This window comes from Leucoraja erinacea, chromosome 38 (assembly GCF_028641065.1).
Source record: "Leucoraja erinacea ecotype New England chromosome 38, Leri_hhj_1, whole genome shotgun sequence".
NCBI lineage: Eukaryota > Metazoa > Chordata > Chondrichthyes > Rajiformes > Rajidae > Leucoraja > Leucoraja erinaceus.
Genome location: NC_073414.1, coordinates 4349384 through 4362710, shown reverse-complemented (window position 1 = coordinate 4362710; position 13327 = coordinate 4349384). Strand labels below are relative to the sequence as shown.

The following is a 13327-nucleotide window of genomic DNA, read 5'->3' as shown; positions in this document are numbered from 1 at the left end:
GTAACGTCACCCATTTCCTTCGCTCCATAGATGCTGCCTTACCCGCTAAGTTTCACTAGCATTTTTGTCTACCTTTAATCAAACTCAAAATGAGTTATGGAAGGCACTCCTCTTACCAGGCCAAACTTTCTTCTGTTGATAGAAGCTTTAATCAGGTACGACCTCTGATAATCAGATCAATTATCCCACTGCACCATGTGGCACCAAATAGCGCTGTCCATCAACCATTCATGCAAGTTTGATACTTTTATCAGATCAGTTACTGTAGATATTAGCAGTCTAGTCAGGCAACATCAGAAGGTAAATTTTCTATCCAAATCGCAAAAAAAAAAAGCATTTTATCTCTCTTCCCACCCCCCCACCTTCAAATCTAAAACAAATCGCAAAGTGTATCAGAGCACAATTTAATTGGTTTTTTTCCTAGAAACATTAGCTTGGATAATTTGGGGTCATGATTCAATCAGCAAGTTACTATACATCTTAACCTCTCCAACATCCACCAGCCCTAACAATCATACCTGGGACACAAGGACTGTGCCGACACATGGTACAAGGTTTTTGACACAGAAATCGAACCTCAAACATTGAGATATACGTTTGCAAAAAAAAATTTAAAAAGAATCAAAATCAAAATTGAATGATAGATCTGGTACAGCAAACAGTTGATCACTGGGTAGCTCAGTTCACATTTTGCCCAGTCAATACACACAACACTGATTTGTTACATAAAGAAACACACAGGCAAACACATTACATTTTAGAATTGTTCAGTTATTGGAGATTGCAATTATACGTACCATACCCAAACTGGCAGAGTTTGATACTTAGATCGACTAAGTGTTTTAAAATAGATTCACTGGCACAGCCCTACGAGGGGAAAAACATATAATGCTGAGAAAAATAATCAGCCAGGTAATGATGGATTTGCCCCCTGAAGCACATGATTTGCCACAAACTTGAGACGGGTGCGGACAGCTCTACGAACAATCACCAAAATGGTGGGTTAATGGTAAACAGCATACTTCATAGCTAATAACCTCACTGAATGATGAATCTCTGTGTTATGTAGTGTCGCGAGTAGTGAATGTTCCCACATTCAGTGGAATTGGTACTTTTAGAGTATTTTTTTTTTTTAAAAAGAAGAAAAAAAAAGAGGAATCTCTTATGCGATCTTCAGACTAGGCGTTGAAGGTGAACCGTGTCAGGCATGAAGCTGGAAATGTTCATTAGTGTTAACAGAATCTCCTCCATGCCAACCCCTTCTTCCACTTTCCTAGGCACTGACTGGTGCTGAGGTACGATTCCATGGGCAGTGCCCCCAACCCTCCCACACCCCCTAATAATCACATCAATTTTGGTCATTCGTCAAGCATTAACCTAGCCGGGGGGGGGGGGGTTCCCCCCCCAAGTACGCCAAGGGACTTCCCACAGTTAGTCACTGTTAAACCTACTCTTCCCGTAGAATTTAGGGTCTCTGTGGGACACAACAGGACTGCCCCATCCTAGGATGGCTATAAAAACCTTAATAGACCGTGCACCGTGCTAACATGCCACACAAGCATTTTAATTACATTTTTAAAATTTAAGCTATCCGAGAGGAAGCCACATCCTAAAACCCGCCTTATCTACTGCCAGGACAGACGAGTGGTACTAGCCAAGACGTGTTATATACTGTGCAACTTCACAGGTGGTGGTGGAGGCGGAGAGGGGAAGAGAAACAAAAGAGAAAACCCTTGCGGCCGTTTCTGGTGATATGAAAGGACCAAGTCCTTCAACCCAAGGATTTTGGTTCCCCAAATGAAGAATTGGGCATGGATCGGACTGACACATTTGGTGAGCAGGAAGCTATCCTTGGGCCCTGAAGGGCTCCAATTTGGCACCGTGCACGTATATCTGGCCAGTTTAGTGGCGAGGAGGGGAGAAGATGGAATTAGTGCCGATGAAACCCCTCCCTTTCCCCGCCAAGGAATGATCAATGGCAAATTAAATCTAAAGCAGCCTAACTGGGATTTCGAAGGAAACCAAATTAGGAATTGGCTAACCAGAACAGAACAAACCAGTGATAACGAGGGGGAAAAAAAAAAAAAAGGTTCAGAAGTCCAACAAACATTAGCTGTAGAAACAGCGACCATATTGGAGAAAACCAGCATTAAATTTCATTTTGTACAAAGCACTTTCATGCAGCTGCTCTTTAAGTCATTATTATGAAGACAAACCTCTTAACTATAAGCTCTACTGAACCTTGAGACACGCAGATTTGATCTGTACAAGTTCATTAGTGTGTGTGTGTGTGTGTGTGGTGTGTGTGTGTGTGTGTGTGTGTGTGTGTGTGTGCGCTTGTGTGTGTGTGTGCGTGTGTGTGTGTGTGTGTGTGTGCGTGTGTGTGTCTGTGTGTGTGTGTGTGTGTGTGTGTGTGTGCGCGTGTGTGTGTGTGTGTGTGTGTGTGTGTGTGCGCTTGTGTGTGTGTGTGTGTGAGCGTGTGTATATTTGTGTGTGTGTGTGTGTGTGTGTGTGTGTGTGTGTGTGCGCGCGCTTATGTGTGTGTGTGTGCGCGTGTGTGTGTGTGTGTATTTGCGTGTGTGCGTCTGTGCGTGTTCGTTCCATAAAAACAGAGGCCCCAAGGTTGGAAAGGCTCGCCCAATGTGTCATCTTTGCAGAAGCACATTTACATGCTGGGCTTGCTCCGTCCCTCCCCTGGGATAACTCCTCGCACTCACACCCTGCACTTGCAAACGCTGGTGCCATGATGTGCCCCATCAAGCACGGCGGACAGCCGCTGCGAATCCTCAGTCCGCCTGAAATACGTCTCTTTTCTAAGAAAGGTTAAAATAGCAGCACATGATCGGCGAAAACAATTCTCTAAACATGAATTGATGCTATTGAGAAATTAAAAACAGGTTTCTACAATTGCTTAGAAAGGGAACAAGGTATAAATTAAGTAAGTGGAAGAGTTTGTCTGTATGATTAACTGTTTAAATGTGCATTTCGAGAAACCATTCTGCTGCGGAATCTGTGCTATTTGAGGGTTTTTTTTTTTTAAAACAGAGCCCACAAAAGTCACGGGCTGCTTGTTTTGCAGTCTATGGGATTTTATAAACTCCAGTGCTTGGGTACTTAACCAAATTTCCTTAGTGCCACATCACTTGTAACTTTGATTACACTGCTTTGCACAACAGAAAGGGGTTCTTCAACCCAAGGCAAGTCTTGAAAAGAACCCAGCTACTGTATCTGGTATCGTTTTGTGACCAAATTCACAGTTTACTTGGCTGTTCCGTTTGCAGCTGTGCTCACAGATGTTGCAGGAGTGGCCTCTAAGGTGTCGGCGGTGGTGATTGTGGTGGCGATGGGATCATGGCTACCGGCGAAGGGCACTGGAACGCAGTGTTCGAGGTGGGGGAACTGGGGATGGTGCTGATCAGTTCCACCAGCGGCCTGTCGTAAAAGAAGAAAGGGCACTGATGAATGAAGACCTCGATGATGGTCTGGTACGTCCTGGTGGCTGTCAGCGCGTCCATGGTCTGGAAGTCCGGTCTCATGAGCGTGGGCCAGAAGCAGATGGAGAGGTTTTCACTGTTCATCAGATTCAACTTGCAGTTCTGACTGACTCTGGAATGAAAAGGATTCTTGTGTAAAAAGCACACAGTGCAAAAAAAAAAAAAAAAAAAAAAAAAAAAAAAAAAAATCCTTAATTCCGTTTAGTTTCCATGCACCACGGAAACGGGCCCTAAGACACTGAGCCCGCACTGGCCAGCAATCCCCGCACACATTAGGGACAATTTACAAATTCTACCAAGCAAATTAACCCACAAATCTGTTTGTCTTTCCGACGTGGGAGGAAACCAGAGCACCCGGAGAAAACCCACACAGGTCACAGGGAGAACGTACAAACTCCATACAGACAACACCTGTAATCAGGATCAAACCCAAGTCTCTGGCACTGCAAGGTGGTAACTCTGCAGCTGCACCACTTAATTTAATTACTCCCTGTCGAATACTGCCTCTCTACTGCCTTTGAATTACTAAACTTAATCCAGCCTTTAGCAAAGAATCAATCCAAGGCGACTAGGAAGGAACTGCAGATGCTGGTTTACACCGAAGATAAACACAAAATGCTGGAGCAACTCAGCGGGTCAGGCAGCACCTCTTGAGAAAAGGAATAGTGATGTTTCGGATCAAGACCCTTCTTCCAACAGAGTCAGGGGAGAGGGAAACTCGAGGTATGAAACGGTATAGAACAATAAGACGCCAAGGAGTCCATTGGTCCCCAAATGGGAGAATCTAGAAGGTTGGGCGTTGGGTGGAGGAAAATAAAATGGGATTAGTGCCGAGGGTTGATTGAGGATCAGAGCAAACTTTGAAGGCAGATGGGCTTCTTTCCAGATGCATGATCAAAAACACACCAAAACAAATTCAGGCTGTTGGCATTCTGTTGAGTGATAGTTTGGGCAGGGAAAGAAGACCAAATATCCAATTCAAGTTACATTAAATCCTTCTTGGATCGTTAGGTGGAGTTACAACTGACGAAATAATATGCCGTTATATCACACAGCATAATGTAAAGATTCAAACCACAACAGACTGGAGAATAATCAAGGATACATCCTTTGGGACAATGAATAATAGAAGCTATACTGCACTTAACATTTTAAACAAAGCCTGAAAGTTTGATCCTTTTTGACACACACACAAAGTTTCACTTCCCTGCTGCTTATGTTCCTGTAGGGGTTATTTAATTTAATGCATATTAAATCCCTGTTTCTGCTATTTCTACATGCATTCATCATCATTTTCCAAATAGATTTATGCCTGCATCAATTAATCCGGCTCGTGAAACACAAAAATACCAAAGAGAATAATATAGATCACTTTTCCAACAATATCTAAAATAATGTCAATATTTTCACCTCTACCCGTGTGCAATTAGTATGGTAGTATTGGCAGGGCTACAAAGATTGATTGTTTCATATAAACCCTGGGAATTCCGAGACTTTAAATCGCTTTGGAGATTTTTACTTTCAAATGAGTTGCAATATTAAGGGCAACACAGCTATGAGATATTGGCTTGTGGTGTGCTCAGCAAGATTATATGGCTTGGACAATTAATAATCACAACCTTAATTTATGATAGTCTTACTGCATGCACTGAGCAATTACTTACTTGTTTAAGTGGGTAATGACATATTTGAAGAGCTCATAATTCTCTTTTGGAAACTTCTTCAACACCTCCTTAAGTGCATTCAGCCTCAGCTCTTTATCAGGTGTTTCTGAGGGAAGAAAAACAAGTAAGTTAATGCAGAGATCGAGAGCCTAAGCATGCTGGCTCGCTAACGGGTTATGTCGGAACGGCAGTAGCTGGACTCGTGCCCATTACTTTCTATGGGGACCCTTCCTCCTGGTGTGGAAATAGAAAATGGAAGGCTGATTAATTCTCACACCTGGGAATGGTTTGGAGTATTGCATAACTCAATAGGTAAGTGAACAGCTAACAATGGCCTGTTTCTTTTATCATCTTTCATTCATTTGTTCTCTATCTCTCTACATCACCGTCTTCTAATGGAGGATGAGGGCAGCAAGCACATTGGAACTTTGTTCTTCATATTCTGATCCAAACCATCCCGATTCAATGCTGCATCATAATTTATTTAATGTCACTGGGTCTAAAATGAAAAACATACCCATCTAACAGTATTGCGATGAATAGAATCATATAGCACAGAAACATGCGCTTTGACCCAACTTGTCCACGTCGATCAAGATGCCCCCCCCCATCTAAGCTGGTCTCATTTGCCTGGGTTTAGCCCACATCCCTCTAAACCTTTCCTATCCATGTACCTGCCCAAGTGTCTTTTAAATGCTGTTATATCTGCCTCAACTACCTCCTCTGGTAGATCGTTCCATATGTCCATCACCCTCTGAGCGAAAAGATTACCTCTCAGGTTGCCCCTCCCACCGTAAGCCTGTACACTCTGGTTCTTGGGTAAAAGACACTGCATTCAGGAAGGAAGCCTTCACTCCAAACAATAAATTAATGTATCTGATGCCCAAAGACAAGATGCTAACACAAGATTCTCAGCGAAAATAATTCTATGAAGGGCCTAATCTTAAAGGAAGGATAGAGGTGGTGTGATGGATGTATTATTTACAGGGATAATCCTCACATTAAAGACAGGCTAGATCTAATTCAAGATAGAATCTCTAGTCTGAAGAAGGGTCTCGACCTGAAACGTTACCCAACCCTTCTCTCCAGAGATGCTGCTTGTCCCGCTGAGTTACTCTAACATTGTGTGTCCATCCCAGGTTTAAACCAGAATCTGCAGTTCCTTCATACACTTAGTCGTTTCCCATTTGTACAACACTGCACTGCACTGAGAATATAAAGCATTCATGCAGCTTCAAGTTATCATTAAAAGTGCTTCCCTGCCACTGAAGTACTTTCCAATGTAATCAAAGTGGGAACGACGTCAGCTAACATATAAACAGCTCAATCCCACAAACCGTTGTGTTAACCGTTGAGTCATGTTTGTTTGGTGACTGCCATTCAAGAAACAGCATAAACCCCTTGATCTGCTCCCAAGTGCTTGAAGGACACGTGTTTTCTACCACTGTATTTAACTGGCCTGATACTTACTGTTGACATCCACCAGCTCAACCTGGGCGTTATATGGAACCAGTGGCTCGGGAAGCTCTGAGAAGAAGCTTTTCATTGCTCCAGCTATTGTATTCACTGCATAATCCTTTTCCTGCAGAACAAGGCTGTGATCTAATAGAAGAAAAAAGATTTCAATTGGAAGCAAAGACATTATGCAACATAACTTGGATAATTCAGTACGTGGACTGTTACAACTTTAACGGTGACAGATAAGCAGAATTCCATGGCTATTGGATGTTACTGCAACACTTATTTCAGTTTATAACACATTACATAGTCTAATCATTTTGTTTTCAGTAAATCTGCAAGTTTAGAGGGAGTGTCAGACTGAATTTGTAAAATGTGTCAATACAAACAGAACATAAGGACTGGAGAACCCGACTTCAACTGAGATCTACATAAGATACTGATCCCAACTCTGGCCGAGAAACCTGTGTGTGTTCCGACTGAGGCCCCAACCACACACTGAGCTCAGATTCTGGAACTTTGGCCCAACTTATACACCTGGCTCTAACTCCAGCGGTAGAGATACTGCCTTACAGCGCAGGGTTCGATCCTGACTACGGATCTGTACAGAGTTTGTACGCTCTCCCCGTGACCGCATTGGCTTTCTCTGGGTGCTCCGGTTTCCTCCCACACTCCAAAGATGTACAGGGTCGTAGGTCAATTGGCTTCGGTAAAGATTGTAAATTGTCCCTGGTGTGTCGGATAGCGTACAGGGATCGCTGGTCGGCGTGGACTCGGTGCGTCTGTTTCCGCGCAGAATCTCTAACGCACAAATAAACAGGGTGCAAAACCATCCTGAGTGGATATCGGATTTCCTGTATTATAATATATCTGCATCAGATTAAAAAATCTTAATATCTCATAAAGATTGCATATTGCGGCGTCTTCACTGACAAAATTAAAACCAGACTTTTGAAATAGCTTAATTTGTGCATCTCACTGTGAAGTTAAAAAATGACAAAGGGTTTTAGGTTGGTATCCTGGTCTTTGCTGATTAAGCTCTAAATTAGGACTGGAATTGAGATATTACTAGTGCTTTCTTTCCAAACGATGCTTCTATAATTTCCAGAGCGAAAACACCATACGGCAAGGAAACGGGTTACTGGCCGATAGGTCTGTGCTTACCATTCACACCAATTCCATGTTATTCTCCCCACATGCCAGCGGATGTGGTAGAGGCAGGCACAATGACTATGCTTACATTTGGACAAATACATGGACAGGAAAGGATGAGGGATTTGAGTCAAATGGGACTAGCTGAGGAAGACACCTTAGTCGGGGCAAATTGGGGCAAAGGGCCTGTTTCTGTGCGGTACGTCTAATAATTTAATAAGCACTAATAAGACACATTGGAAGCTGGCAGCATTCACGTGTCCATATGTCAAAACAAAAGTGAGAAGCCTCTAGGAAAAAGGTATGATTTACTACTGTGAACAATTTTGGTCAGCGTATTTTTAAGACATTTGCATTTGAATTGTTTTTAAACAAGCTGGTACTATTGCAAACTTTAAGAAACATTAGATTGGTATGTCAGGTTTAGAGGGATATGGGCCAAATGCAGGCAACTGGGACTACTGTAGATGGGCCATATTGGCTGGTGTGGGCAAATAGGGCCGAAAGGCCTGTTTCCATGCTGTAAGACTATGACCCCAGGCAGTTCAGGATTACATTTAGGTTAATCCCACTACAGGAGGCACAATAAGAGGATCCCATTTTTACTAAATTAAAGAAGGTTCTGAACTTTACAAATTAATTGTTTATTTTCTTCTACCTGAACTGCTGAGTGGTAGCAGTATTTTCTGTGTTAATTCAAAAATATGGCTTCAGGCTTTTTTTTGTTGCATTTAGTGAATTTGCTTCCTGTTTCAATGGGCAGGTAGTACTGCAATAGTACTACCTGCTCATAGAGAAAAAAAACTAAATTACTCTACATTATTAGTGCCAAAGTCAGGAATAAAATGTGGGCCACACTTGCATTAAACATATTTATAACAGTGATCAGACCACGAGGACCAGGTTTCATGGGTGGAAAAGGTAAAAATGTAAATCTATTACACTGTGCAGTTCATAACTACCTGGCAGCCGGGTGATGCACCTTTATCTGTGGCTTACCTTGATCAAACTGCCTCTGGAGACTTTCCATCTCTGACTTGTTCCCACTAACGCGGTAGAGTCCCTCGGTTCCAAGACCTTCAAAAGAAATGAAAGTTACTTTACCTCACTTCACAGATTTATTAGAGATTGTAATAACCTCCCATTGAAAGCACCTCATTCATATTCAATGACTGGCTGGCAGCATTGTTTAAAAAGATACAAATGAATACATTAAATGATCACAAAGCTTGGGCCACAAACGTAGAAACAAAGGACATAAAAAGCTGGCAGCTCCGGCAGCATCTCTGGAGAAAAGGAATAGGTGATGTTACGGGTCGATCAGCAAAGGGTCCTTTGTCTGATGATGGGTCTTGATACAGAACGTCAGCTTCTCCAGAGATGCTGCCCGACTCGCTGAGTTACTCCAGCATTTGGTTCCCCTTTGGGCCACAAATGCTTTGGGTCAGTGTCCTGACTTAACTACTCTCACTCATCGGAAATTGGACTCGAGAGTGGATAATGGCGAGGATGGAAAAGGATTTGTCAGTGACTAAATATTACCCGTCAGTTCTTGTATGTGAACAGACACAGGTGAAATATTGCGTTACCTTGTATTAATCAGTGATAGGAGTAGAATTAAGTCATTAGGCCCAACAAGTCTACTCCACCATTCAATCATGGCTGATCCATCTCTCCCTCCTAACCCCATTCACCTGCCTTCTCTCCATAACCTCCGACACCCGTACTGATCAAGAATCTATCTCGCCCTTAAATATATCCATTGACTTTGCCTCCACAGCCTTCTGTGGCAAAAATAAATCCACAGATTCACCACCCTCTGACTAAAGAAATGCCTCATCTCCTTCTTAAAAGAACATCCTTTAATTCTGAGGGTATAACCTCTCGTCCTAGACTCTCCCACTACTGGAAACATCCTCTCCACATCCACTCTATCGAAGCCTTTCACTACTCTGTACGTATTGTCTGCCATGGAGAGGAGGGTGAAATAAACCTCCATCAGGTGTTATGGGGAGAAGACAGGAGAATGGGGTTGAGAGGGAAAGATAGATTAGCCTTGATTGAATGGCAGAGTAGACTTGATAGGCCGAATGGCTTAATTCTGCCCCTAGATCTTATGAACTGTGGAAATCATCCATTCACTTGCCCAATATTGGACAAAATACATCATGAAATTCACTGATCTCAAATCGATAAATGTACTCTTTTAATATTAGATTCGGGGGTTTCTCCAATGTTCGTGAAAGTGATGAATACAACACCGATAAAATTAAACCATATTTCTATTTTAAGAAATTAACAGATTTTCAGTGAGTGCAATAACACAAATTTAGGCACCAGTTCTCACTGGTCCACAGATCTTTTGTCAGCGCAAATTTTTGACACGTTTACAAGAATTAAAATAAGAGCGGAATATATTTCTATATTTACCTATTTCCCAAATCTAAGAAGTTGCTTTTAACAGTTACAATCTCTTAAAAAATGAATTTATTCATGCAGTATTGTGCAATAATCCACCGTCATTTTTTTGTTGAATTGTGAGGAATATCACAGGTTGAATAGACAGCAACCAAAGTACAAACAAGAACCCTCAAGAATGAGTTGTAGTAACTTTTCCCTTCACCTTTGGAATGAGCAGATCTGTTGATTTACATTCATAACTAGCTCACTTGAGACAGCAGAGTTCAATTCTAAAGATGGACACAAAATGCTGGAGTAACTCAGTGGGTCAGGCAGCATCTCTGTAGAAATCGGTGATGTATCGACCAGAACGTCGCCTATTTCTTTTCTCCAGTGATGCTGCCTGACCCGCTGAGTTACTCCAGCATTTTGTGTCAATCTTTGGTGTAAACCGGCATTTGCAGTTCCTTCTCACAGAGTTCCATTCTAAATTGAACTCACTCTCCAAAGAAAACTCAATCATAGCCATCCCAGCATCCTATACATCTTATGGTCAAATAGGGGCGGCACAGTGGCACAGCGGTGTAGTTGCTGCCTTACACAGCCAGTGACAAGGGTTCAATCCTAAGTAAGTAAGTAAGTTTATTGGCCAAGTATTCACATACAAGGAATTTGCCTTGGTGCTCCGCCCACAACAGTATGACATGACATTACGAACGACTCAGAAAACACTAAACATTAATAATAATAAGACATTAATGATAAAACACCATTGATCAAGCATGTGAACCAACAAAATACCAGATCAAAGGGAGGCTACAGACTACTAGTTTGTCTGTACGGAGTTGGCTAGTTCTCCCTGTGACCAGTGTTAGTTTTTCTCCGGGATCTCCGGTTTCCTCCCACACTACAAAGACATACAGGTTTGTCGGCTAATTGGCTTGATATAATTGTAAATTGTCCCTAGTGTGTGTCCGGGTAGTGTTAGGGGATCGCTGGTCGACATTGCCTCGGTGAACCAAAGGGCCCGTTTCCGCACTGTATATCTAAAACTAAAACCTAAAAGATCTATGTCTTCTTTCTTGAACTGCTAGATCTCTCTCCAAGGCAATTATTCAACAAAAACTCTCAGGAAAGAAAACTTTCGCCACAACTTTTCTCTCAGATATTCCATAAAGATCTCCGACACTCGGGGACAATACGAGCCGAATTCTTAATTGTAACTTGCATATTTAATCAGTCCTCATAGCTCAAAGGGATCATTTATGCAAGATGTATAACAGAGGATCTTGGTCCCAGCAGCCTGCTTTCATGAATGAATTAGAATATAAAAGTGGATGAACAAACTGTCTTAGTTCATCTACACTCGATGCTAAGACAAGAAAGCATCCCAAACGCCTCTAACTTCTCCAGAAGACTAAGGAAATTGGCATATCTCCATTGACTTAAATTCTACAGATGAATAGTAGAAAGATATCCTATTGACATGCAGCACAACTTGGTTTGGTAACTTCTCTCCCTAATACCACCCTCTTCTCTCCTCTCCCATCAGGGAATAGATACAAAAGCTCGAATGCACATACCTCCAGATTCATGGCGGTAAATATTTTTGGGACCTGGACTACCTACAATATGAATTGTGGGAAGAAAAAAAAAAAGGTCCACTCTTTGCAAAATCTGCTAAATGATTCCCTGCTGTTATTAAACTCTTATATGCCCCAATCTCTCAATCTACCTCGGTGTAGCCCTTGCACTTTTCCCTGCACTTCCCTGTAGCCGCAAAACGATAGTCTGTACCTTATTTACTTTTCAATTGGCCACTCCTATACGAAAAAGCCTGATTGTACTCGTGTATGCTAATGATTTGCCCGAGTAGCATGCAAAACAGTTTTCCCCTGTATCTTGGCACGCTTGACAATAATAAACCAATAGACTAATACTGGCCACTAACGGCTGCGTCGGCAGTCCCTCAGGATCAGAAAGACTTCCACTCAGGGTTTGTTTATACTGAAGTGGTTAATGCAGCCAGCGTGGGAACCACACACTCTTGCTCAGCTGGGGTACGAGGTCGATGGGTAGCTTGTGAAGTGGACTGCTGCTTCCACGGCTTATTCAAAGTCTGTTTACTCCTAATCCATGGATCCACTCTTGAGACATGTGTCTGAAGGGTCCTGACCCAAAAGTCACATTTCCATGCTCTCCAAAGATGCAGCCTGATCCGCTGAGTTACTCCAGCACTGTGTTATTTTGTAAACCAGCATCTGTCGATCCTTGCATCTCTTCATGCTTAATACCCTGTCCCCCTCCACTTTGAATGAATACAAGCCAGTGGCGATATTACTTTTCTCCATGGAGGCTTTGAGCACATCCTTGAATGTTTTCCTATATCTTTCCAGAGCACAGCGCTGGTTTTCCCCACCAATTTGTGCTGTAGGAAGTCCAGGACTATCTTCATGTTGACAGTAGATCCAAGCCAAAGCATTCCGAAACATGAAACCAAGCTTAATAATTTCAAAAAATCCCACACTTTCTATCAGGTAAAAAAAGAGGCTAAACTTGCGATCTACTTCATCACGCAACGAAGGCTATTTGTTTCATGACTCCTGGGCAGTGGGTTCAAGATGGATCTCCAGTTCCACTTACTGTGTAACCTGTGGCCTTCACAATACATATATTTTTTTAAAACCTCACATACTTTTGATGAAATAATTTAGAAAACATAAGATTTAATTGTCCATTCTGTCAAATTGTGTTTAAGAGTAATATGTTGATTAGATAGAAGCTGGTTTCTTTTTTTTTTTGGGGGGGGGGGGGGGGGGGGGGGGGGGGGGAAGGGGGGAAGATAAGAGGGGGAAATCATTCATCTATTTAGATTATGGCATTTTAGGAGAGGTAAATTAGGAAACAGGAAGCAAAGGAAACTAAACAAAGATTTAGAGGACACAATGTACGATTCAGAAGCTGTTGTTTGTCAAATCTTGATTATAGTCCGAACCGAATAATTTGCAACACAAACAAGGGGCTGGTCCTTCATAGAGTGAAATACGAAATATTCATCTGAGGTACATGCTGGTTTAAACACTTGAAGGAAAGACAGTGAACTCATTAGGTGCACTACATCTACTGGTGTCTACAATGCCCCCATTGACAGTCTGCTAT

The 13327-nt window shown here is 42.3% G+C and overlaps 1 protein-coding gene across 3 annotated transcripts in view; it reads right to left on the bottom strand.

Moving 5' to 3' along the window:
- Positions 1-2498: 2498 nt before the first annotated feature.
- The window catches only part of arhgap35a (Rho GTPase activating protein 35a), an 84217-nt gene continuing 73388 nt past the window's right edge, over positions 2499-13327 (bottom strand). For all 3 annotated transcript variants that reach the window (XM_055663655.1, XM_055663658.1, XM_055663659.1), the window contains exons 5-8: positions 8768-8845; positions 6629-6760; positions 5159-5264; positions 2499-3606 (exon numbers count right to left, since the gene is read on the bottom strand). In XM_055663655.1, coding sequence (XP_055519630.1) covers positions 3312-3606; positions 5159-5264; positions 6629-6760; positions 8768-8845 — 611 coding nt within the window. In that variant the 3' untranslated portion in view covers positions 2499-3311. The remainder of the gene's footprint in view (positions 3607-5158; positions 5265-6628; positions 6761-8767; positions 8846-13327) is intronic.